General features: G+C 51.5%; 8 protein-coding genes across 8 annotated transcripts; 3 read left to right on the top strand and 5 right to left on the bottom strand.

The window, feature by feature from the left end:
* Positions 1 to 383: 383 nt before the first annotated feature.
* Positions 384 to 3,774, bottom strand: SCP_1800280 (hypothetical protein; the record flags this gene model as incomplete). Its single annotated transcript, XM_027765118.1, has 2 exons — positions 384 to 1,880; positions 2,767 to 3,774. The coding sequence occupies 2 exons, from the start codon at positions 3,772 to 3,774 to the stop codon at positions 384 to 386; spliced, it is 2,505 nt and encodes an 834-aa protein (XP_027620919.1).
* A 3,419-nt stretch (positions 3,775 to 7,193) lies between these two features.
* On the bottom strand, positions 7,194 to 10,809 carry SCP_1800270 (hypothetical protein; the record flags this gene model as incomplete). Its single annotated transcript, XM_027765117.1, has 9 exons — positions 7,194 to 7,442; positions 7,504 to 8,416; positions 8,472 to 8,755; positions 8,811 to 9,009; positions 9,063 to 9,269; positions 9,333 to 9,431; positions 9,490 to 9,773; positions 9,822 to 10,377; positions 10,433 to 10,809. 9 exons carry the CDS (start codon positions 10,807 to 10,809, stop codon positions 7,194 to 7,196), a joined length of 3,168 nt encoding a protein of 1,055 aa, XP_027620918.1.
* A 402-nt stretch (positions 10,810 to 11,211) lies between these two features.
* On the top strand, positions 11,212 to 11,589 carry SCP_1800260 (hypothetical protein; the record flags this gene model as incomplete). The annotated part of the gene is made up of 4 exons (XM_027765116.1): positions 11,212 to 11,226; positions 11,285 to 11,387; positions 11,437 to 11,515; positions 11,568 to 11,589. 4 exons carry the CDS (start codon positions 11,212 to 11,214, stop codon positions 11,587 to 11,589), a joined length of 219 nt encoding a protein of 72 aa, XP_027620917.1.
* A 3,061-nt stretch (positions 11,590 to 14,650) lies between these two features.
* SCP_1800250 (hypothetical protein) lies at positions 14,651 to 16,459 on the bottom strand (the record flags this gene model as incomplete). Its single annotated transcript, XM_027765115.1, has 5 exons — positions 14,651 to 14,934; positions 14,992 to 15,210; positions 15,262 to 16,243; positions 16,297 to 16,306; positions 16,371 to 16,459. 5 exons carry the CDS (start codon positions 16,457 to 16,459, stop codon positions 14,651 to 14,653), a joined length of 1,584 nt encoding a protein of 527 aa, XP_027620916.1.
* Positions 16,460 to 16,957: 498 nt separating this feature from the next.
* Positions 16,958 to 19,150, bottom strand: SCP_1800240 (hypothetical protein; the record flags this gene model as incomplete). The annotated part of the gene is made up of 4 exons (XM_027765114.1): positions 16,958 to 17,627; positions 17,680 to 18,087; positions 18,140 to 18,307; positions 18,738 to 19,150. The coding sequence occupies 4 exons, from the start codon at positions 19,148 to 19,150 to the stop codon at positions 16,958 to 16,960; spliced, it is 1,659 nt and encodes a 552-aa protein (XP_027620915.1).
* A 661-nt stretch (positions 19,151 to 19,811) lies between these two features.
* Positions 19,812 to 20,033, top strand: SCP_1800230 (hypothetical protein; the record flags this gene model as incomplete). Its single annotated transcript, XM_027765113.1, has 1 exon — positions 19,812 to 20,033. The coding sequence occupies one exon, from the start codon at positions 19,812 to 19,814 to the stop codon at positions 20,031 to 20,033; it is 222 nt and encodes a 73-aa protein (XP_027620914.1).
* A 1,743-nt stretch (positions 20,034 to 21,776) lies between these two features.
* Positions 21,777 to 23,543, top strand: SCP_1800220 (hypothetical protein; the record flags this gene model as incomplete). Its single annotated transcript, XM_027765112.1, has 3 exons — positions 21,777 to 21,868; positions 21,926 to 21,935; positions 21,984 to 23,543. The coding sequence occupies 3 exons, from the start codon at positions 21,777 to 21,779 to the stop codon at positions 23,541 to 23,543; spliced, it is 1,662 nt and encodes a 553-aa protein (XP_027620913.1).
* A 500-nt stretch (positions 23,544 to 24,043) lies between these two features.
* SCP_1800210 (hypothetical protein) lies at positions 24,044 to 25,213 on the bottom strand (the record flags this gene model as incomplete). Its single annotated transcript, XM_027765111.1, has 1 exon — positions 24,044 to 25,213. The coding sequence occupies one exon, from the start codon at positions 25,211 to 25,213 to the stop codon at positions 24,044 to 24,046; it is 1,170 nt and encodes a 389-aa protein (XP_027620912.1).
* Between the last annotated feature and the right edge of the window lie 399 nt (positions 25,214 to 25,612).

Below are 25,612 nucleotides of genomic sequence, written 5' to 3'. Positions count from 1 at the left end.
TATTATATTGCCCTCTTCGCTGTGTCCTTAGCATCTTGGTGTCTCATCGCGCCTTCGTCTACTACCCTTCGCATGATTTAGCTTGCCTTGCTCTGGAGTCTGCTACCTTCTGTTCCTTGGTCATGTCCTCGCAGCAAGTAAAATATCATGGTGAAGGTCACGAAAGATCCTACGGCACAAAACATAGCCTACAATGATCTGCACAGGCCAAAAAATATTCTTCCACGAAAGATCGGATCACGAAGTGGACGGGAAAACCGTATGCGCTGTTGTGACATGCGAGATATCTCCTCTTGGGCTGAAGCGCTATGAAGGACTTGAAGCGACGAATACGAATCAGATGACGACCCGTGCTGCTTGCTAATTTTGTAGGAGACTTACCATCAGATCATCCTGCGCTCGTAGCCCGTCTGCAACATGTCGTCAAGGAGACGTCGTTCGTCGATAATATTCTGCTCGAGCCTGCTGTCCTTCCACCAGCCTCCTTTGGGCGCCTTACTGCCTATCAGCGGGATATTCTGGAGCATACCACCGTCCTTCTGCTTCGAGGACTCCTTGACAACCTGCCGCAGTATATCCTTCTCCACAAGATAGACTCTCTGCTCCGGTAAGCCCGCATCAGCTAGATTGCGCAGCACACTGTGCTTCGTCTCTTTGATGTATTTCTCGCGAGCCACTTGGTAAATCCGGTCTCGCGAAACCTGGACGGTATCCCACTCGTCATCGTCGTCGTCCGAGTCAGAGTTGGAGTGCTGCATATCATTCATAATAGCGGAAATCTTATTCTCGGATTTCGAGCTGACGATGAAGGATGGGATCTGAAATCGTGCGCAATTCTGGAGGAGGGCGATGTCCGTCTCGGTGAACCGGTTGTCGAACAAGACGATGATGCAGTCATAGACGTACAATCCCTGCGCATTGAAGTATTGCCAGCCGGGAATCTTCAATGTACCCGCGCCCGGAATATCGTACCAGACGAATGGCTTGTTGGGGTCAGGATCGACGTATCGACCGATGACACTCGTGGTCTCGACGATCCCAGTGGGTGCGACCTCAACTTTGGACCTGCGCATCCCTTTCTTGCAAGCGTTGGAGATGCCGCGGAACGCATTGATCAAAGACGATTTCCCGCTTCCCGCGACGCCAGCAATGGCGATGTGGAATAGGTCCGCTTCGTACTGCACGATCTTCTTCGCCGCCTCGATCTCCTCTCTGGTGGGCCAGACGATAGCTTGTATACCCGCTCTCCACATCTTCTCCGCCTCCTCGCGAGCAGCTTGGCTGTCAGTAACTCCGTCCGTCGGACTTTGGTTTCCGCTTGCTCGGTGCTGAGCCTGATCCTGGACCACATCTTCTTCAGCGAGCGTCTGACCGTCCAATGCCGACACCGTCCTCATCCCTTCCGCCGTCTTCTTTTCTACGTCTGCGAGCATCTCAGCCATCCTCTTTCCTTTTTCCTCCAACCTTCTCTCCTCGTCAGCCCTCATCCTCCCCACGCTCTCGAGCATCCGCTTCTCTTCGTTCTCCCACCGCCTCGCCGCAGCTGCTAGCAGGATCTCCTGTTCGGCGTCCCACTTGACCTTCAGCTCCTTCACCATTCTCTCCGCCACAATCCTTGCCCGTTCTTCTAATCTCATCTCATCTTCTTCCTCCCTCCTCTTGACGGCCGCCACTCGCTCCTCTTCAGTTTGTCTTGCCTCCTCCGCCTTGCTCGCATCCTCTGACTTTCTTGCCTCCTCCGCTTTATTTTCTTCGTGGGCCTTCTTCACCTCTATAATCAGTTCCGTCATGAATCCCAGCATCACAAGTACAGGATTAGGTTTCGCCACTGGGGCGTCCCACCAGGAGGCAGGTGATTTCTTTGATTGCGATCCGCCCATCTAGACCCAAAGGCGGACGCATCAGTCTCAGATATATGTCCTGCGTGAATGTAGGGGACTCACTGTCGTTAAATGTGCAAGTTACGCGTGAATAATCTGTGTGTGGGTGAAGGCCTATGCGGCTTGCGATCGGTCAAGGTACGTCGCGGACAAGTAACCTCGCTCACTCTTCCGTGCAATACTGAAGCCACTGGAGAGACTCTGGAGTGGGCAGAGGTAAGTTCGCTGCGCCAGATTGATATTCTGGTCTGCGAACCCCGACGCAAGGACACCATGAGGCGTTCGAATGCTCGTGGTTGCAGATGGATTAAACTCTGAGCTTGTGAGATGAACATGCAGGTACCGATGCAGATATCGACATAGCACACAGATGAAATGAGGCGGCCGTTGACAGAGCTCACACGGGAGTATCCTATGAGTCTTGCTCGAACGTCCTAAAGTGCGGAATATACTTTACAGCGAGCGATAGCTCTGCACAGTGAGACACTGTCCTAGCACAGGGAAGATCAAGCACATGGTTTCGATGCAGATATCAGTTGCCGTTGTCACAAGGTCCGATCGCTAGCGTGGCGCAGAAGTTGATCTAGTTGCAACGGCATTAGAACACGAAATACGGTCCGAAGAAGATACTTACATATCACGCCTTCACTCTGCGTTCGTAACACGCTTCAAGCATGTCACTGAGCAGCTCCCGCTCATGTATCATGCACTTGTCGAGCTTACTCCCTTTCAAAGTCCCTCCTCCTCTGAGCGGTTTTTTACCCTTTTCAAGACTCCTCCCGGCATTGCTCCTTAGCGATTCCCTGACAACTTTCCGCAGCGTATCTTTCGCCACGAGGTAAACTCTTTGTTCTGGCAAGTTCGCCTCCGCAAGGCAACGACGCACGCACTGAGAAGTCTCGCGAATGTACTTCTCACGAGCTTCTTGGTAGTATTTTCCGCGGGCAACATGGTCCATGTCCCACGCGTCTTCGTCGTCTTCATCGTCGCTGTCCTGCATATCTCGAATGATAGCATCAATCTTGACCTCCGACTTCGAGCCCACGATGTATGATGGGATTTTCATGCGTGAGCAGTTTTCGAGGAGTGCGACATCCGCATCTGTGAAACGATTGTCGAAGAGAACGATAATGCAGTCGAAGACGTAGAGTCCTTGGGCATGGAAGTACTGCCAAGCTGGGATCTTCAACGTTCCTGCGCCAGGGATGTCGTACCAGATGAATGGGTGACGGTGATCGGGATATCTGCCAATGGCGCTGGTAGTCTCTATGAATCCAGTGGGGGCCGCGTCAGGATCCTTGCCGTTATTCGAAATGCCACGAAACGCATTAATCAAGGAGGATTTACCGCTCCCAGCGACGCCGGCGATGGCAAGATGGAATACGCCCTCCTCGTACTGAACTCTTCTCTTCGCGGACTCGATATCCTCCACAGTCGGCCAGACGACGGGCTGAATGCCGGCCCTCCACTGCCGCTCTACTGCTTCGCGGGCAGCTTGATGCTTCATCGCGTCTTCATCTGCAATTCTCCTCTGATATTGGGCCTGTCTTGCTGTGGAATCTGCCATCCTTCTCTCCTTGTCTGCATACCTCCTCTCCTCATCCGCCGCCCTCCGGTCCTCCTCCGCCTGTCTTCTCTCTGCATCCGCCAGTCTCCTGTCTTCTTCCGCCTTTCGCCTGTCCTCGTTCGCCTTCCGTGTGTCATCCGCCTTCCTCTCCTTTTCCTCTGCGCGCTTCTTCGCTTCTGCTTTCTTGAGCAATAGCGCTTGCGCTCGCAGGTCCTCCATGACCGGGTTTGGTTTCGCTGGTTTAGAGCGGCGCCACCAACTCACAGAAACCCCTGCTGTACCGGCCTCGTCGGGAGAATTTCCGCCAGTTGACTGAGATGCGCCCATCTGGATGGTAGAAATGGATTTTCAATTTTATTTTCGTTCTTCCGTCACAAAACAGCTAGGACTCACCGCTGTTCGATATTTTACTCAAGTGTTATAAAGGATTTGGTGACCTGAACAATTCAGTCATTGAACGCACTTGACGATGATTCCTGGACCCGGATCGCTCACCGTGTAGTGGAGTGGTCAGACGAGTTTGGAAGCGGTCAGATGGTATATGTCTGCAGATAAATGTGCAGCACCGCAAGCTTCGGCACATGTCCACCACGAGGCTGACCGGCGCAGGTCTATGAAATATGAGCTTCTGTGACGGATGTGCCTGCACTATACAGCATGGGGATTGGATCTGCATAACCCGGTTCGTCAAGCACATTTGAAGGAGCTTTGACAGGTCGTCCTAGGGAAGCCCTGTGAAGTTTCAAAGAAGTTAGTCTCCCTGGATGCGTGACTCCGCAACAATATTGGAGAACCCTCGATCACCTTCAACCCCTGGAACTTAAGTACTCGCCACTTCGCAGAGCAGTGATGGTGGACAGGGATTACACACAAAGCGGTGACAAAGTATCACGTCCACGTGCAGGTGACGCCACGCGATTTTCGACGGACAGTCAATGATCAAATTACTAAGATGATACAGGACAAGATGATAAAGCTGTGGACCCAACAAACACACCATTATTGCAACGATCACACCGCGAGTAACACCAAAACAGCTGCAAAATCATAACTTAAACCTCTAGCTCGCCCCGGGCTGCTGAGCAACTTACCCACAGAGGCAAGCAACTCCGCCTGTATCTCCCTACTAATAGAGAAATGCTCATTCAGCGAGGTTTCTGAAATGAACTTAACTTATACTGCGTGTGTGCCACAATCTCTCGCTCTTTCCGATACAGCTCGCGACGGACAATCCGCAACACATAGATTGTATGATGGCCGTGAGGATAAACATACCAAAGATGATGAGCCTGATCACGACCAGGTCGGCCCTGCGGGCAGACTGTACCAGCTGCAGATCAGAGCCCAGGAGCACCCATGCACACGCTCGTAGCAGAGCAAGGACAGCAAGGCACGCTTACGCCCAAATCTGTACACCGCACACCGCGGAAGGTGCCGTCACATAAGGGCACCGGGACGGCAGCCCTGCGCACGGCGAAGGCGAACCAGGGCCACGGACAACTTGGAGGTATGCGAGTGACCGCATGTCGAGCATGGGAGCCCAGCACTTATACATGCTGTATTCGAACACATCAGAAACGGAAACAGGCTGGGGAAGTGGTGACTGTAACGTACCAGAGGGCACAAAGTTCGCCGAGAAGTGTTCTAACTGCTGAGGATTGCAGTACCCGGCATTTTGCCCCAGACAATCCCGCAGAGAACCGCAAAGAGTTCGTGCCCAAAAAATGGCATTGAACACAAGGCAAAAAACAAATCGAGATAGGGAGAACCCAGCTATGAGGCATCTTAAGCGGAGGTAGGTATGCACGCGGGAAGGAGAATGCCCCGGAAACTCACTCGTGAATACTGCCTGCTACTGGCTGTAGCCATTCAACGACCTGCACATGGAATACACCGAGTATCGTGAGCAGGATATCCATTGCTGCGGACATCACCACGTACCCTGCGCCCCATCATCAGTTGAAGACGTACTTACTGTACACGCATCGATAGGAACAACGTACAGGTCCATAAAACCTCAGACGCTGGCAACGTAGGAGAAGAACTGCATTCCGCAGCATATCGCCATGTCCTTGTCCAAAGCAAATATAGGAACGTTCGGAAATTGTGAGTGTCAATGTCACTGAAATGGTGAAACGGTGCCATAAGTACTCTCAAAAAGGAAGCGAGGTCTTCGACACGCGGCGCCGACTCGGACATACAGCGTGTCGCATAATTGTGTGAAACTCCCGGATTTCTCTGGTTTATTTGGCCGGGGCAAACAAACCCATATCCGGTAGGTCGGGTGGATGCAAACAAATCACGGCTTCACTCTGCCTTGCATTCGTCATTTGTGCCACTTGGTGGCTCACAAAGTTTTACAATGTACTGGGTACGTGTTCTAAAGTGCTTCCGTATGCTTTGCTTCTCTTAAGTGAGGTCCTGTAAACCAAGATGTAAGTGGTCAAATTTTGGGCGTAGTCCCCGATGCAACCCCGACCTTCCCCTTATGGCTTTGTTTGCGCAAGACAAATAGCGCACAAAATCCCAAATTTCACGCAATTATGCAACACGCTGTATGAACATCCTCCTCATAACCAAAGCCGTGCTGCTTGAAGCATCGATGCAATCCTTGGCGTGAAAATGCGTACAGTCACTTCGTGGCAGCAGCTGGACGACGCCCGCTTCCTCATGTGGGCAAAGCATCGACTCGTAGGCGAGTTCGTTGTCGCGCCAGACTTCGTGAAGAAGTGACCCTGATACCTCAAGTACGTATATTTTATTCTAATGCCCCATCAATTGTATTCTTGACTGTCAGACAGCACCCGGTTATGATGCAAAATATGGATTTTTCTGGATGTATACTGTATTGACTTTATCGAGGTCGAGTCTTTTGCAACTCCATGTCCTCGAAAGTTCCTCACGTCCCTTTCCTTCTCCGTGTTGATTATCGGCGCGTACGTTCACTTCCCTGCTTCGAGTCACCGTCTGCCAGCTCCGAGTCTTGCATCGCCATTTTAATGAGGGCCTAACACACTGTTGTCGCTTCGAATGATGTCTGCGGAACGATCCTCGAAAGAGTACTTAAAGGTGAGCTTTTGTCTGCGACGTCAGGAACCTCCGAGACTATGGCGATGCTTCTGACTCACCGATATGATTTGAATGGAATGGGAACAGCATCTGACGTCACGCTATCTGCACGATCAGTCTCAACCTCAGACTGTATCGGCATGTCTTGCCTGCATGCCTAGTCGACCGCATTATGTCGCCGTCATCACAGACTGACAGGGTAGATCCATCTCCGAATGTATGCCGAACGTACATAGCCAGATTTAGACTCGTCCGCGTCGAAGAACACGACTCAGTGCAGAATACTCGTCTCATTTCGGGTGAGAGAGGCAGTCAAGCTAGGGGATGTCATATGTTTGATAAGCACTCGAGATCCACCATTCTATGTTACACCTAGCTATGCAGACAGGATGTACAAGATTACAGGCATACAGACATATCAAAATATCAAGGTGAAGGAGCATATGCGACATCGAAAGCGACGAGAATGAGAGCATAGGACTGCAGTAACATCGACAACAGCCTGAAAGACAGCATGAGAGCATAGCGACATCGAAATTCACTCAAACGAGGGGCACGATTCGACTCAGACCTCTGTGCCAGCAACAATGACGGCGTAATGATCAGGCGATGGTAGGGGAGTCGGCTGGCACATCACCAGCAGCAGGCTGAGCATCGCCATGATCAGTAGTGGCCTTCTAAGCAGCAGCCGCATCAGCTGCAGCCTGTTGAGCCTTCAATATCACATCCTGTGCGGTCATCATCCACTCCTCAAATTGTTCCGCAGACACCTTTCCCCTGAAAATTTCTTTCTCCTTCTCAAAGAGTTCCTTCAGCTGCCCATGCTGATGACGAAGGCGAACTAGGAATGTCGCGAAGTGGAATGCCTGAAGAGGGTCCCCGAGGTCGAACGTGCAGACGTTTCGCTCTATGATATATATCTTTTTCTGCAATGGCGAAACGACCGGGCTCAGATCTAGCTGTCATCGAAGTGAACAGTGCACTGACCTTCATCCCCGGTGACTGCCACGAAAGTAGGACAGCGCCTACCTTGCCGTTCGTGACCAGAGCAAAGACCGGATATCCCTCGATGCCGAGCGCAGCAAGGAATGTCACAGAAGCGACGCAGTAGAACCGTCCCTGGTTAAGGGACTTGGCCTGATCCTCATCCCAGCGTTTGTACTCTGCAACCAACACGGGAAGCAACAACTGGTCTCTCGTAATTGCTTCCGGGTCCCTGCGAGGTATATTGTCGTGCTTGATCGAGCTCCCCGAAACCAACGGACTACAAGAATTTACGAATGGATCTCCCACACGATTCCGCAGGGTAGACTGCGCGGACGGTGCACGAGAACGCGCGGAGGTCGTCTTCGGCGTGGAGGTCGTCTTCGGCGCGGAGGTCGTCTTCGATCCGGATGCCTTCGGGTGAGCCTCAACGGCAGGCGTTGGCGGTGGATGGGATGAAGTTTGAGATGCCAGTTTCTCAGGTTGGTCCTTCTTGCTTCGCGTCGTCAGGGTATGCTGCACAAGTGCCTGTTTATTCAGAAACTTCCGAGTGGCTGGGGAGTCCTTGTCGTCAAATGCATCTTTGATGCCGCTGACCACAATGGCGTCGCATATGCCCCTGAGTGGCTCCGATGCAGCATGTTTCCTGAGTATGTCAACCATCTCGCCAGGATTTTCAGAAAGTGAGTTAACTTGAACAGAGAAATGCAAAGCCTGGGTGGATGCTGCGTCGGCCTGAACCTGAACAGCAGTGCTATAGCGGAGAGAGTGTCCTTGCACCGCTAGGCAATGAACATAATAGCTCTCTGCAAAGTTCTTCTGCTGTTTAGCCAAGCTCTTCTGCTTCTCTGGTGAGTTGTCGTCAAGGATGAAATCTATGGCCTTGTTCCGAGGGAATATGAGTTCTCGTTCTAACCTGCATATTGAACCATGAGCTTGATGATGTATGCATGACGACAGAGCTCACTCACAGAAGGTAGGGAGAAACAGTGTGCTCGGAATCAGGGACACAGAACTGGTAAAGCATTCTGTCCCAGTCATGTCTTGCCTCTGCTTCATTAACAGGAAGGCCAGACGAGGCTGCGTGGTGAGTGTAAGCACCCATTGATGCATAGAGGATGGTGGAGAATCGATTAGATAGGATACGCATGTCTGCTTCATCTAATTCCACCGGTTTCTCCTTGAGGGCTGAGTAGTTTTGAAACAAGTGCTCCAAAACTTGTTGTACTGCCTCATCTACTTGCGGCATTGCATCCTGATCTCGAATGAGGACAAGGAACAGATATCAGATGCACGATCTGAACACCCACTATACTTGACCACTCCACATTGCACCAAGCAAACTCAACCACGATCTTCTTGTAAGTGTCGATCTTCTCGTTGATTTCATCGGCATCCTCAGCATCGTGAGGCAACTTGATCAGAGCAATCGGAAATGCCTTTCGCTCAAACAGCCAAGTGGCAGGCGTCACCAACCCGTCGAGTGCAGTTTTAACCTTCTTGGCCAACCTGGAGACAGAATCAGTGGGGCACAGTGGTACCTCACGAATACAAACACTCACACGGAACTCGACCTCTCGCTGCGCGGTGCGACGGAATCACTCCTGCTCTTCGGAGCTTTCGATTCCTGCTTTTGCGACGCCTTGTCAGTCGCTGGGGTGCGTGACCTCCCCTTGGTCGCAACGGCTCCTTCCTTGACGCGGCTATGTGACTTTCTAGAGCCACTTCCTGTCTGAGAGCCAGCGCTTCGAGTAGTGGGTCGACCTCGCCTGTATTAGCAAGAGGATGAGCAGATTAGTCGTGAATAATAACTCGGGAAAGGCCGCTCGTACCCTTGGGTAGGTTTCCCCGGGCTCTCGAGGATCATCGATAGGTCGCTCATATCTGACGCGGGGGACATCGACAAGTCAAGTTCAGCCTCGGGGTTGCCTCTGAGATGGGAGGTGGGTGAGTTGCGCACATCTATTGGCATCTTATCAAGCTACTCACCCATCGCTGCGTGTATCGATCGTACTTGCCCAGTTCGCTATCCGTGTTCCCAAGTCACCATTGTTGCAGGAATCCTCACGTTTCTCGAGATAGTCGGATCTCCAATGGAACGCATCGATTACCGGTCGATGCTTCGATTTTGACACTATCCTCCGACAATGCGCATCTAGACCGAGCACAAAATGCGCTAGAGCGAGCGCCGATTGTGGGTCCGTGAGATTAAAAATCCCAACTGTCATCCCGGAGTGCGAATGTGTAGTGGCACATGCGATGTGTACAGCTGGCTGCAGGTTTATCAGTATCAAATCAGAGATCAGACCGGGCAAACCAACCAAGTAATTACCATCGGCTTCCGCGCCGACCCAGCCCAACAAGATACGGGCTACAGCACCAGTCTTCGAGACCTCGAATCCGACCACGGGTTCATCGATATCCCAGACACGTCGCTGGTATGCGACACTTGTGACCAGGGCTCCGATATTGTCCGAATCAGCCACACAGATCACAGGCAAAACAGCGAATAACCGCCGACCGGACCCACGCAGCACATGCGCATCAAAGGGGACGTCGATAGCGGGTCCACTGAGTTGCTCGGAGGTTTCATCGGTGCTATCCTGATCGTCAGTGTAGTCACCCTCCGAGTATGCAGTAGAGTGAGTGCCGTCAATAGAGGTTCTCTCTGAGTTGTGAGAGGATGATGCATCTGCACCATCCTGGTCGTCTTCTGGCTCCGAGGACGCGTCGACATCCATGGCGTCCGAGGACGAGCAGGAGTGGACGAATTGACTTTCATCCACTATATGAGAGATTAGGAGAGTGGCAGTTCCATCCAGGATGACCTGGCTCGATCGTGGCGATAACCGTGGTAGAATGAACGATACTTCGTCCCTGGAGTGGCAAAAAAATCTGAATCGAGCAATTCCGGAAATAAAAATACACGAACATGTAGCAACACTCAGGTGAGCATGCTATTCCGATAACTTTGAAGAACAAAGACCACAGAGGAACAGTTGGTCGAGCGCGGCCACAGTCTTCGAGAGATTCGAGCTCACGAAGAGCCGCCACAGTTGACAGAACTAGGTCGAATACCTTATTGACGCGCGAGACAGACTGTCCTTCGTGCTGTAACTCTCGTTGACGCGGCGAATTCTCACCGAGCTCGTTCAAGAGATAAGAAGCGAGCGGGGAGACGAAAGGCCATGGTCCAGTAGAAATATAATCGGGAAGAGGTTGGGTGAGCAGATGAACAACCTCTTGGACCCTAGGAGGCCAATCCGAAGAGTTAGCTATATCGTGGAACACAGTAGATGGGCAGAACATTTTTGTGAGAGGTACGCGTTTGCCTTAGTAGGTTGTGGCGGTGGCGGCTGCTGAAGACGCGGTGTGACAACCTGTGACACTCGCGAGTTTGAACGCCCTGAATCTAGATTAAATCTAGATAAGTGTTCAAGTAAGTGGTTCTGCACCCGCTTATGACGGGCGTGGTTACGCCACATCTTCTTTAATTAACAAGCAGACCAGGCATCCGTCATTTTGCTTGGCTACGGGGCGGGCCAAAGCTCAATATGTCAGGGTCATAGCACGCAGATCGCCCAAGAATCCGGCCCTTTGTGCTTTACAGGATTTCTAACAGCGGCGCTTTAGCGGTGACCATGACAGACCTCTGCTATAAAGGTGGGGGGAACCAGTCGACCAGTTCCTCTCATCTTCACCGTTTTTATCATGAGTGCACCCGGGGTGAGACCTTTCGTGCTTGCTTCGGTATTATACTCAGACTTATGCTTAATCGTACTAGTCGAGCACAAAGCAGGATGCGCATAATCACTCCGCCTCCGGTGATGATGAATACACTCCCAGAACACCTCGTCGCACTCCAATGGCATGTCAATTTTGCAGAGGTGAGCAATCCTGTCTGGTGCCCCATCGTCCATTCTCGAATTTTGTCAGGCCGCAAAATGAAGTGCGATGGTCGTCAAGTGTGCTCTAACTGCAACCGCCGTGGCATCGCATGCACGTATGCGCCAGTGTAAGTGATTTATCCTGAATCAGTCTCGCATTGCGCTCACCGAGTGCTGCAGTGAGTCTAATAAAGTCAACTAGTTGGTGTTTAGGGTAACCTTGCATGACTTATTTCATTGTGCTTCTTTCGTTAGATTAGCGATTAGCTAGCACCACCTACTTGTGAATGGGTTTGCTCAGTGTTGAGTCTTTAAATTATGGAATTTGATTGTCTAATATACCAATTGGATTATTACTAAACTACGCTGTGCCAATCAGAGGGATCAGTACCGGAGCGAACATTGTCTTCCAAGTCTCAAAGGCTCAAGAGAGCGGGCAAATAACACTGAAAATAAGCAGCGAACACAACAGGGACATTCCGCCGCTACCAGTCACCTTCACAAATCTGATATCCCGATTTCACATGTTAGTGTCATCCCTCGTCGACAGTCACGCGCGAAGGTTTGTTGTACAAGAAGACTTCATAGCTTAGACGGAATCTTTCTTTCAGGAAAGGACAAACACATACCCGCAGCGATTCTGGAATTTTGTGCAGTGGGGTATCTATTGTACACGTGTTTTTTGGACCCACAAGCTGACCAGTTCTCAGCTGAGGTTTTCATTGAGGAGATAGTTCCGCTAGTATGAGAGTTGAGACTCGCCCGCGGAAGCAAGGACTATGACGAATGAGATGTCCAGCAATCTTTCGAGCGAGATAGTTTGTAAAATCAATTCATACACATACGTCAAAGATAAGCCTGACGTGGTACACCTCTGGAATATACACTGACACGGTGAGCGTTATTAAGAGGAAAAGACCAGAAATTACATACAGTTAATTAGACAGTAGGAAAAGAAAAATCATGTCCTCACCAAGGCGTCCAGTAGTCGGGGCGCGCTGCGGTAGAAGACGTGGGCCAGTGTGGCTGTGACAGTATCCCATCAGCACGCATTTTAACCGTCTCGACACAACGTTCCAAAGCAGTTCCGTCAATGGCTTCTCCATCATATCCTATCACAACTTCGCGAAGGGGATAACCGGCGTTTGCACGAGAATCCGAGAAATGAATGATGTTGTCGAACATTGGCCGTGAAGTGCCGAGATGCACATGCAAAATCGCAAGACCGGGGCAGCGAGGCGGAGTTCCTGTCCGTGTTGGAAGAAGATACAAAAGAGAGTGAAGTAACGAGTACTGGGGATTTGGTGCAGGTAGACATGAATGGTGGCGATACACAAGCTTCGATAAGGATGGGAAGAGAGAGAGATTGAAGGTGCTGAACAATTCTGCTGCATGAAAGTCGGGTAACCCATAGTTGGCAACGTCAACGTAGAGTTCTCGGAAGTTGACCTGCGGAAACAGCGCGCATAACGTCCGTGAAATTTCATCTACTCGCCAATACTGGATGTTCCCCACTTCAAGTCGTATTCCAGTATGTACGTTGGCAGCAGTGACTACGATGTGACCATCCTCCGGAGTTCCGGACCATCGCATGCCGAGTGTTGTGAAATCATATCCCACGACAAGGTGCGAAAGCACCCTCACAAGCACTGCTGCTCCGTGGATAGTTGTCCTGAATATTCGAATTGAAACGCCGGCGGGCATCGTGATGTGCCGAAGAAACCATGAGCTCCAATCCGGAGCTGACCCGTCGAGGACAAGTCTTTTAAGACGGCTTAGGGTAGCACCCGGAAGATCGTCGCTTGCACTGCGCTCCGGCACTGGAAGACGTGGAAATATGAGGATGATATCCTCTAGGCTGGGACATCCGGAAAGAAAAGTTACGAGGTCACGTGATGGATAGTATTGTCTTCGAACGACCGGAACGCTTACGAGATGGTGGCAGAATAGATGTTTCAGGGACCCAAATCGATTATTGGGTAGCCAGGAGGTATGTAGTGTTAGGACTTTCAGCCTGGGTGCGTTTCCCCTAAACAGAACTGGGCGAAAATCTGAAGAAGTCTGATCATTCCCAATAATCGTTAATTGCTCAAGCGCGGGAGCACCAAAATCTAGGCTAAGGTGGATCCTTGTCTTGGAAAAAGAGCGCATCCGAAGCTCTTGTATACGTGTGCTATTTGACTGGAGTAAATCATCCATGAAGGACGCGCAGGTCTCCGTCAGCAGCACCTTCAGAGGTGCAGACTTCGAGCGCGTCAGAAAGATCGGGAGTGAAGACTGAAGCGATCCACGAGGAATATCAACGATATAAGTCCAGAGTGATGGACAGTTTATACAGATCTCCCGCCAATGATGACAGACTTGGGTTAAGGTGGTCAGTCTTCGCGTAGATCTCAGCTTGGAAGAAGGCCAATCGAATAATTGCCAGGGCCTCTCGGGATCTAGAACATGTTCAAATATGTGTTCAAGGAGTTCTGGAGGGATCCGATTGACAGGACAGGCGCCGTTGAGTGAGATTCGAACCAGCGATAACGCACGAAGCAAGAAACGTTCGAGGGATCGGAGCTGAAACGTTTGTCAAAGGAATCCGTATCGCAACCATGATTGAGGTGCTCACAACACTAGTGCTGTTCAGGGCGCAAAAGAAGGTCACATAGTTGTCGTTATCGTATGAATGATTTAACATACCTCATTCGATGGCGTTCAGCCAGCAGCTTTGCCAAAAACGCCTCAGAGTCAGGCCAAAAGGTGAACTGTGCTTGTTCCATCCTTCTGAAAGATTGCTTCAGTAAACCGTAATACGATCGAACACTCTGTTTGCTCACCTTAAATTTCTTGCACTAGCCTCTGGTGGTTGTCCAGGCCAGCGCGACCGTCGGGGAAAGTAGACGCTCGAGATTGGTAACTGATCGTCTGGATTAGGAAGGCATGAAGGAACCCGCTTCGACGAAAGCCTTCTGAAGTTTGGCTATGGCATCCACTTTCTCCAATAGCGTTTATAGTAAGTCTCCAATACAGTAAATACGTGCTTAATCAATTCTAAGGGAGAGGCGCGACATATCTTTGAACCTCCCTACCTAAACACACATTGAGGTGCGAAGAGATACATACTAGCTAGGAAGTTGATACGACTAATAAAGTTTTAAAAGGGTGAAACGAAAGACACTTTCTAGTATATAGCAATCGCATGAGCATCCCCAGAGCATCCCCAATGACGTCGAATCGCGGCTGTCAAAGGACTGCATAGCACAAGCCTATTCTCGTCACCACGGCGCCCAGTACTCGTGCGGTGCTGCAGTAGACGTGGCGGGCCATTGTAGCTGGGAGGGCGTCCAGTCCGCACGCATTTGGGCTGTCCCGGAAGAGCGCTGCAAAGCGGTCATATGTGCATCTTCTCCATCGAATCCTACAACCACTTCGTGCAATGGGTAACCAGCTTCAGCCCGAGCCTTCGAGAACTCAACGACAACGTCAAACATCAGCCGCGAACGGCCAAGACGTACGTGCAGAGTAGCGAGATCTGGGCAGTGAGGTGGGTTCCCTGCTTCTGATGGGAAAAGGCCTGACATTGAGCGCACAAGTGCGAGGTCAGGATCTGGCGTACGTGTGGGGTGGTGATACACAAGCTTCGACAATGACGGGAAAGCAGAGAGTTCGAGATATGGGAAAATGCACGATGGGTCAACCGACCTCCGGTCCGGTAGGCGGTACCCAGCAACGTCGATATGAAGTTCGCGGATGTCCGTCAGCGGATACAACTTGCACAGAAATGGCGAAACATTGGCTATTGAAGTGAATGGTAGGTGCATTTCAATGCGCATTCCTGTATGAGAGTTGGCAGAGGTCATTTTGACTCCAAAATTTACCTGCATGCCTGAGAATTGAATGCAGAGCGACGTAAAACCACGCACGACCGGAAGACTCGGAAGCACACGTGCGAGCCTCAGTACATTGGTAGCTGTTGTCTTCATTATACGAATGGAAACACCGGCGGGTATGGAGAGATGGCGAAGTAGCCATGCGTTCCGTTCTGGGCGCGGACCATCCAGAACAAGCCGTTTCAGGCGGCTGAGGGTAACACTTGGACTGTCCTCTGCAATGTCCTGGGCAACATGATTATACGGAAGAACGAGGATGACATCTTCCAAATTTGGACATCCAGATAGGAATCTAATGATGTTGGAAGACTGGAGATTGACTGCATGTGAGGTCGAATGAGATTTGAAGCGGCAACAAAGTTGCTTTAGAGACCGGAAACAATTGTTAGGGGTCCAATACGTGTACCACAAAGTTAGACTCTGCAGCTTTGGTGTGTTCCCCATGCAAAGAAGAGGATGAAAATCCGTAGAAATCGGACCATTCCCCGCGATCGTTAATTGTTCTAGCGCGGGAGCCGCAAAGTCCAGTCTGCGATGGACATTCGTATTGGTGAAAGACCACACAAACAGCTCTTGTATTCGTGCGCCATTGGTTCGAAGTAAATTATCCATCCAAGGTAGGTCGTCCGCCGTCAAGAGCACCTTCAGCGGTGTGGATTTGGAGCGCGACAGAATGATCGGGAGTGAATGTCGAAATGATCCAGGAGAAATGTCAACGATGTGACTCCACAACGCTGCACAGTCCAGGCAGATCTCCCGCCAAACGTGACAGACCTCGGCTAAGGTCGACCGTCCTCGTGTAGACCTCAACTGGGAGGAAGGCCACCGGAATGTCTTCTTCCCTTCCACGGGCCCCAGGACGTCTTGAAAAATGGTTCGTAGGATCTCGGAAGGCAATCTATTAATGCCGGAAGCATTGTTCAGTGAGGTCCGGACGAGTAGTAGCGCGCGATGTAGTGTATCTTCAAGAGACCACAGCTGAGAGGTTGATCAATTCAAGAAGCAATCTTAAAATTCGACAAAGAACTCACTGCGCCAGCGCTTTCACAAAGGCGGAAAGTAATAAGCATAATATCTCAGTTGATGCAGGGATGTCTCCACATACCTCATTCGACGACACTCACTGCGAAGCTTGTCCAGAAATACCTCTGAGTTGTCGCAATTAGACCAGAAGGTGAAGGACGTCGGTTCCATCCTTCTTAGATGGTGTGGGTTTGAACGAGGTTATACGCCTACCTAGAGGTCCGTGACTCAAGCGAGCTGCGGACATAGCTGATCTCTCGGCATCCCGATAAGGAAGTCGTAGTGTTCGCGTTTCTACCATTCTGACGTGCTTACACGCACTCCCACCTTGTATAAATATTACAACGGCGCCCGGAGCAAGAAGATAGTTCTTAACAAGATATACTAATACTAAACATACATTAGCACCACTCCTGCGGGTATCAATGTATCAGGTTTGACACGTAGGGGTAAGCAGCCAGAGCGCAGTCCGCCAGTGTAGGATATCGGTATGTACATATACACAGACACCGGCTGTGGTTAAAGCTTGATACAATAAAGAGAGCTTGAAGTAAATGGGGATGCAGATAGCCAGGTATCGCGGGTGCGTAGGATATGTGCGTATGAATAGCCGCGAATAAGCGCGACATCAATAGGTCTACGGGTGGATCCACAGCCCGGCCTCACATCTCATCGCACGCCCGCGCCTCCGCCCTCGTACGCCGCGTACGGATCGCTATACTCGGCCACACCTGTGTGCACCCCTCCTTGCGGCGCCTCCGGTGCACGGAGCGCAGCGAACTGCGCTGGCGTGAGTGTCCGCGCCGCGGGAGCATACGCTGGAGCGGGTTCATACACCGACGCATATGCCGAAGGAGGACTGTGCGGCGCGGACATCGGGAGCGCATAGCTGCGGGGTGACGCGATGCGCTGTAGGTCTGTGAAGGGGTTCGGCATGTCACCCACGTCTGTCGTGACTGCCGCACCAGGCCGAGTGGCGTTATCGAAGTAAAGGCTCGCCGCGGGCGCAGAGACTGGCGGTGGGGGTATGCGCCGTGTAGAGATGGGTGGTGTAGCGACGGGACTGCGGTATGGGTTTCGCGAGGGCGAGGGGACAGCAGACGCAGAGTGGGGTGACGCCGCAGTGTTCTGCTGTTGTTGTTGCTGTGGCTGTGCACGGCGGGGAGAAGGCGCATATACTGATGCATCGCCGACATAGCCAACCGCGCGGCCGCTGCTATCCCACTGCTGGTGCATGTCGTTAGTGCGGTTGAGAGAGGTGGTAGAGGGATCGGGGTTGAAGGGCTCAGAGGCGGGATCGTAAGGCGTTTCATATGCAGCGGCCAGGATCTTTGTTTGTCTGTGAGTTTGGTCAGCCATGGACAAGTTTTCAGATGCAAAAAAATTCGCACCTGGCTTTGCGGCGGTCGTAAATGACCAAAGGCTTTACCTGGTTCATGCGGTGATATATGTACCACATGGCAACGAAGGTAATTATGATGGTGATGATCAGTACAACATCCTTTATAATGTTGGACTTGGAACTGTTGCTCCCGTTCTGAGACTGCTCGAGGGCGACACCGAGATAGACGGTGATAAACTGCTTCGGAAGCGAGAAGATGGCTGCAATAGTAAACGTCCAGACGGACATACCGCACGTCGAGAAAACCGCAGTGGTAAAATGTCCTGGGATCGCGCTAAACCGGGCAATGAGTGCGATTTTGAAGCCGCCATCGCGTACGATCCTCGCTAAGCAGGCATACGATAGCTCCGACCGCTCAAGCTTCTGTCCCCGTGCTGAACAGCAGTACCTGAACGCGCTGGACGGCGGGTAAGCGAGCGGAATCAGGGGAAATTTTATGAGCGACGCACTAAAAATTGCCCAATTCGCCGATTAGCGTGCCAGCCGCCACGATCCCGAATCCTTCCCACAGCCCCCATACCAATCCAGCTAGAATGGCAATAATCTCGTGCCCAAACAACGGAGGGAACGAAATAACGAACAGAATGGCGATGGGGATAAGCCAGCCTGCTGGAAGTCTGAGGTGAGGGTGTCAGCACTGTCGTAAGAGAGAGAGAGAACGTGACAAAACACGTTATACGTAACAGGGAGCGAGAGAATGGCGTATACGTCGAGCTACGAGAATCCAGCATGCAGAGACAAGCCTCGTCTGTACCACAGGTGGTATAATCACAGCTACTGCAGAGCATCGGTGCATGCTTCGAATCTACAAGAACCATTTATCCGTGACTTCACACTTCCGCTACGACCTTGCATCACAAGGTCAAGAAGCACGTCGATGAGAAGCGCATCATCATCAGGAGACATGACGACCAGGTAGAACCATTCTACCGACGGTCGAAGTGCGAAGGCACAAGGTACCTCGATGTCTACGCGTCCTCGCCTCTACGTATCGCGGAGCAGACGCCGGCACCATCATCGCCTAACAAAACGAAGAGAAAGGCTCACTTATGCATCCAGTTCGCTGCAGGCTGCAGCCAGTTGACAATCTTCGTGTGGAACGCGGTGAACAAAATAATGAGCACCAGCGCGACCGCCCCCGCAACGTAGTACCACAGCCACTCCCGCCGTAGCCAGAACCTCCAATTCGCAATGGCTTTCCAGTCGAAGATGGACGTCTTCGCCAGCGCAGCCTCCTCACTTGGCGTAGGGCTTGGTGTGCGCGTGCCGTCGGGCACTCCCATGGCCACCACAACGCCCCCGCCCTTCCCCTTGGTTGCCAAGGGCGTCCGGTCGCTATCCTCGCTATTCAGCGACATTGAGCTCGTCTGCGGCGGGCCTGCATTAGGTGGGTAGGAAGCTTGTCTCGGATAGGGCCCGAGAGGTATCGAAGAGTCGTTGTAGCCCGTGTAGGTCGCCATGCTAGTAGTGGAGTAGTAGGAGGAGTGCAGAGAGTCTGCAGGTGACCGCCGTAGTGTTACTAACCCGGTTCGGCTGCGTGAATTAAGCGGATTCACTCGCTGTCCTTACTGTTTGTACTTTTGTAGCGACCCAGAGTCGTGAAGAAAGACAGAGGCGCAGCAGGAGGCTATGCGGTTTCACGTCGTACAGGATTCCACGTGGCTTCTTGCAACTCAATAAGCCCTTGACCGCAGCCGCGGCGCGGACGACAGCGTCACTGCATCCACGACGGCCGTCTTCCATCGTTATGTTTTCTGCTCACGCGTTCTCGGTGCGCAGGACGCCGGCATCACCGCTTATGCATCATGACCCCCCCCCCCCCCAATTATTCAAGTTCGAGATATCTCATCGGCGAGTCATCCTCGTTGAAAGATCTCAATTGACTTTCGCGTATTCGGGACACTGGAGTCCGTGCTGACCTGGAACTATAGTATAACTATATCGAAACCCGCTACCAATGTCTCGTCCGTGTCCGTGGGCGTCCTTCGCTCTTCGCAACCACAGCAACGCTGCGACTCGTGCCAGAACAATGACACTGCTGTGACTGCGGAATGCTCTTGTGCTCAGGTTGGGTCTTGTATCGTAGGCGGGGCCTCTATGTATGGCGTCTCTGACTCTGCCATGGGTGTGGGTACCACGCTTCGCTCAGTTCTCGTTTCCGGTGTCAAGGACAGACGCGATGAACGGCTGGTATACCAGAGTTGTGGTGGAAGGATATGCCCACACCAACTCAAGCTTGGCACTACCGGAGACGAGCCGGACATCGATGCTGAGGATGAGGACAAATCTTCCTTAAACGATTCGCAGCAGCGCTTCGACAATACCGGATGGAACTGTCAATGATGAACCGCACAACGGTTATTAGGTTTGGCGGCACCGACCGCGCAGCTTCGCCTTCTCATCTGTGCAGGAATTCGTGTCGCGGCCGAAGTCAGTTTCGTACTGTGATCAATCCGCACTCGGCAACACCAGCTCGCCTCCATACTGTTGATCAGTCACGATCAAGGGAGCAGGCTCGTATCGGGGTCTCTACGTATTTCCGAGATATTTTGAGCCTCTATTTGCCAGGTCGTATTGACTTGGACGACGCAATGTCTCACCAACGTCTAACCCCACTGTTCGTTGTAGTCAGGCGACGCTGTGTTGGAACTGCCGGACAATTTTAATCAGGTGTAAAGTTCCAACTTCTCAGCGTTCGACCCTTCGATACCACTTGCTTACCTTATCTCACTGGCACCATCAAGCAGAGACAGCTGTTCGCTGTCTTCCCACCCTACAATGGTCGCTGCTACTTAGCATCTTTGACTTCGTGCTCTCATGCTGGTCGCGCTCTAGCTGCTGCCCAGTGCGGAGGAGCCGCTCGGACTTCTACGACCAACACTCAGTATGACGGTCGCAGCACTGAACCCGCGACGTCAAGGTCGCAGACATCTTCTCCAAGCCAATGATCAGGATCTCAGTCGCATCTGCGGTCTTTGCGCACTGTGTGTCATAATAGGACTGGAAATATATCGACCTTACTTCCACACCAGCGACAGCCTGCGTTCTGGATCTATGCATATTCGTATTACAGCGGATAGTCGGATCATGGTGAAAGTTTTTACCGTCCGATGGAAGCGTTGGCTGCCCGGGCGGTGTGAAGTTTCATATTGAGTATATGTACTTCGTGTTTAAATCATGCAGGTTCCTCGTTGATTGCGAAGTAAATAGGTTAACGTTATCTTCTGACTAGACTAGCGACCAACCGCGAACAATGACACACTCGCTGGAATTATGCTTGATATTCAGTTGTGATCGAAGCAGTATGCCTTGTATACTCGTGCACATCTCTGACGTCTTTTATTCTTAATCATGGTTGCATGTGTTCTCGACGGACTCACACTCGCTTTGAAATGGTTCGCTGGCGTAGAGGTGTCGGGTATGGATTCAAGTTCACATGTATCTCGCACCACGGAACGTCTGCCTAGAGCTCAGTTGTCGCATAGAAATGAGCACTGGCGCTTTCTCGGGAGGTTGTGGAACGAACAACATGCCGGGATGCTAATGTCATTAAGGATTTTTTCGTTAGTCGACTATGCATTGCCATGCATTTCAATACCACTTTTTGATTTTTGTGATATAATGACTCGTCCGCCAAGGAACAGGGTAGCTTTCGCATGGTGTCGCCAGATCGTATGGTATCGAGTTGCCTCAATTCGGACGTCGTAAACTTGGGCCCGGCGATGTTTGCTGACGGAAGGCTCAGTAGCCATTGTGCAAAGTGTTCCTAGGAGCCGGCGGCGGCGAAGAATGCTTCATGCAAAGGACTGATATGGCGAGTTATCGTAGAGTAAATTCAACCCTGTCGAATATAGGCGTACACGAGCAGTACTCCCAACTTAAGCTTAAATAAGTCCTGTGCAAGTGGGCGATTCGAACCACGTCGCCTTCCGTATTTAGACGAGGTATACGCGTGGGCGTTTCTTTAGCCGACGTGTTGCACGAGCGGAGGCGCTGGTGCCAACTGGTGAGTACATCATCATTCGCACAGTACACAGTTCACCAGCCAAGGCTGAACAGACTTTCTTTTTTTCACCGCTATAGAACATGAATGCATCAAATTTCACCCCTTGGCCTGAATGGTGCGGACACCCTGAGGTTTTCTTAGAGAAGATTCGGAGTGAACGGCACAGGACAAGGTACGCCAAGGCATTCATATAACTAGCCACATCATGCTTAGCGATTTTTTGGGTCAGCATGGATGAAGTAAGTCCGTGTCTTTGGCTAGCATATGTCTTCTGACCGCTGCGTTAGTTGCTGTCGCTTGAGCGCTGTCTCTGTATGGCATTGTCTCTCGTTCGAAGTTCCACATGCCCCATCAATAGGCTACCCATAGAAATTCTCGGGGATATTTTTCTACTCGTGATGCGTCCGGTGAAGCCTAAGCACGCGTTCATCTGGAATTCTTCCCGTCTGAGGCACACACGGGGACTCACAGTTTTGACCAAAGTATGTCGTCACTGGCGAGACGTCTGCACTAACTTCCCATTCCTCTGGAGCCATATTTCTGGCGCACCCCGAGATGCCGACCCTCCCATTCCGCTGTTTCTGCAGCGCTCCAGACCTGCACCGTTGACAGTGTATCTGCCTGCGAACTCAATTCCTTCGGCGTTATCTCTATTAGAGTTAGAGTCAGAAAGCAGTCGCATACAAGAACTATTTGTGCACTCCTTCACCGAGGTCGCGGGCCTCCGTTATTCTCCTGCTCCAGCACTAGAGCACCTGACGCTTCGTGCTGACTACGTGGTTCCTCGCGCTCATCAGCACATCATTCTCTTTGATGACAACGTACCTCGGCTCAAAACGTTGTCCATACATACCATCGATTGGCTTCCGAGCAACCATTTCGCGTCTATCACACATCTGTGCTGCTATTTCAGTGCCAACCACCGCCCTTACGACGGCCCACGAGCATCTGACCTCCTTGCGATGCTTGCTGGTTCTTCGAGGCTGGAAGACATCGTCTTCGTCTTCCCGACTTTCGCACTGCATCCACAGAACTGCGGAAGTCGCCCAAATGCTAAACTCGACCATCTACAGCGACTAGCCCTCGGTGGAATGTCTCCGACGTGGTTGTCGTGGCTTTTCTGCCACGTCGACATGCCTGTGAATGTCGCTATGCGAATATTCCAGGTGAAGTCTCGGCATATCTTCAGAACTGTGCACGTTCTGGCTCAAGCTCTTCTGCAGCACAGTTCCACGCTTCTGGAGCTTCGAGGGTCACCAACCTCGTCTTCTGCCATTTTTGGAACAACCGCCGCAGGTTATTCCACGGGCATCCGTATCGACGTGAATGACGAGGATCATAAATTTCTTCATACTCCATCACTGCTGAGCCAGCTGTGCTCGCTACGCGGTGTGCAGGAACTATACATTGATATCGTCGATTTCACCTCAGAACGAACAATAGATCTGGGTCCGCTGCTCCAGTTTCTGCCCTCGCTTTCGAAATTGGCATATCGGCACCGTTCACCTTCATGGCAGCTGTCCTCAAGTTTGCTCCGCTTTCTCAAGGATTGTCTGGGAGCAGAGGGCGGAGATTCGCCGTGTTGCCCAGACCTTGCTGTCCTACACGTCATTGTCGGAGACTCACACTTGATATTCAACACTGTGGTAGAGCTCGCAGAGGCTCGGGCAGATGCTGGGATTCCTCTACGCGAAGCTGTCGTGGGGTACGAAGGAGACGGATTAGACGGATGCGCTTTGGGACAATTTGTCCAGAGGGTTGAAATGCGTCCGGACCACAGGCTGTCCAGAGCACGATGGCCCACTGTGTGCACGACACGGACTCATCGGTACTGGCCGGCGTGGTGAAGGTCGCACTTGTAAGTTCGGGTTCACTACGCATATTCATCCTTCCAGCATTCGCTCACTCCTTCGATCGTCTCAGGCGCATTTGTTTCTCGTCTATATTTCCATTCTGTTTTCTGTTGAGGTCTTTTCCATCCATAGAAATACTTGTGTATATACCATGTAGTCTAGCCCTCGCATATCATGTGGTTTAGCCCTCATTCTCCTTGCGACACGGTGCATCTATTTTTTTATTGACCACTGCCGCGACAGAGAAGAAACTCCGCAGATATGCGTCTCTTGCACTTTTATTCACTTTTATTGTTGACTGTCGATGCTATAGGCGATTCCAAGCTGGATGTTGTCCGAGTCCACAATCCTCGCCGAAACAGTTCTATCATACGCCGTTTACCAAATAGCCACGTCAACTACACCAATTACGTCAACTACAAGAAAAAAGTAATTATCAGTACGCTCGAAATAAGGCATGAAAGAATACACCCACCCATGCGTCAAGAGGTCCCTCAGCATGATTGAATTTCCACCAAATCAACGTATGATTCCAGTTTACTTGCATCACAGCTCTCAGTCATCCCCGATGCAACCTCGACGATGCACTTGCGCAGCGGACGTCCGCAGGCACGACGGTCGCATGCAAACGAGACCATATCATCAATCATCGTCGGGATCTCACCAACGCAGACATGCAGAGTCGCGAGGTGCGTGCAGGGGCAGGGCGCAGGATCGGGACCGGAGCTAAGGGGCAGCAAATGCTTGAGCAGGCGCACGAACTGGTCCTTATTGCCCTTACTGTACACGAGCACGGACAGCGCGGGCAGCAGCGCGAACAACGCGGGGAAGTCGAAGAACTTCTGGATCCAGCCACCGTCGATGACTTGCATCTCCGTGATATTCGAGAGAGCCATGCGGTTGGCGAGCGATGCCAGTAAGGCAGACGTCCAGCCCGGGTCTTGGCTTTCCTCCACATGCTCGATCATGTCGTCGATACGGAGCTCTAACGAGGTGTTCGCAGTAGATAATGCGACCCGGACGAGAGCTTTCATAGAATTATCCTTGGCGGGAGCGAGCTGTATATGAAGCTTGCGTAGACCGACGAGCTCAGGCAGATGGGGGAGGACAGGTAAAAGGGTAGTCTCGATGCCACTACGGCAGAGCCAGAGAATCCGGACTGTTACATCCCCTGTAGGTATAGTGACATGGTGCAGAAACCATAAAACGAGGTTCAAGGACACGCCTGCCAAAATGATAGTCTTGAGATGCCTTAACCTGATGATAGGCAATGTGGCGTCTCTCAGCCCCATGGGATGTCTAGGATGAATGAAGACATCTTCCAGTGCAGGACACTTCGCCAGGAAGGACGACAAATTGTAGAGTGTCCAGTTTGCACGAGGCAAACCAGGCCGTTGGATGAAGGATGAGAGGTATAGACGTGTAAGATTCGTGAAGAGATTTGCCGGAAGCCAGGAAGATGACTGCAGCGCCAGCGAGCGTAGCAATGGCGCTTCGCCTTGGAAAAGCTCGATGAGATATGGCCTATCGGAGATGGGATTCGACTGAATTGCCAACTGATGGAGAGCAGGAGCAGGGAAGTCGGTGTAGATCCGCGGATCCAAGAACGAAGTAATCCACAATTCCTGAATCCTGGCGCCGTGGGTTCTGCCAAGGTGCAACATAAACGGACTGAGGGCGTTTGTGGTACTGCATACTTTTAACGGGACATGCACAGAGCGCTCAAGGAATACTGGCGTGAGGGATGTATGATCCGGAGAGTCGTGAATATGACTCCAAAGAGCGTGATGGCTTAAGCTGATCTGCCGCCAATGATGGCAGACGTGCGAGACTTCTCTAAGACCTTTTGTGGATCTTAAAGAGGTCGTGGGGGAAATCCATGTGAATATGTCGCCGTGCAGCTGTACTGGCTCAAGAACTTCTTCAAATACATGACTGAGAATCTCCGGGGGTAAACGGTTAATAGGACACAACGTATTGAATTGGCGTCTGGCGGTCAAAGCAGGAGCATCTACAAGATCTTCGCTGCAGTGCATCTGTTAGGGTAGTCAGCACAATGTCTT

Source organism: Sparassis crispa, assembly GCF_003851025.1.
Source record: "Sparassis crispa DNA, contig_000017F, whole genome shotgun sequence".
Taxonomy (NCBI): Eukaryota; Fungi; Basidiomycota; class Agaricomycetes; order Polyporales; family Sparassidaceae; genus Sparassis; species Sparassis crispa.
This window is presented reverse-complemented; position numbering and strand designations above follow the sequence as displayed.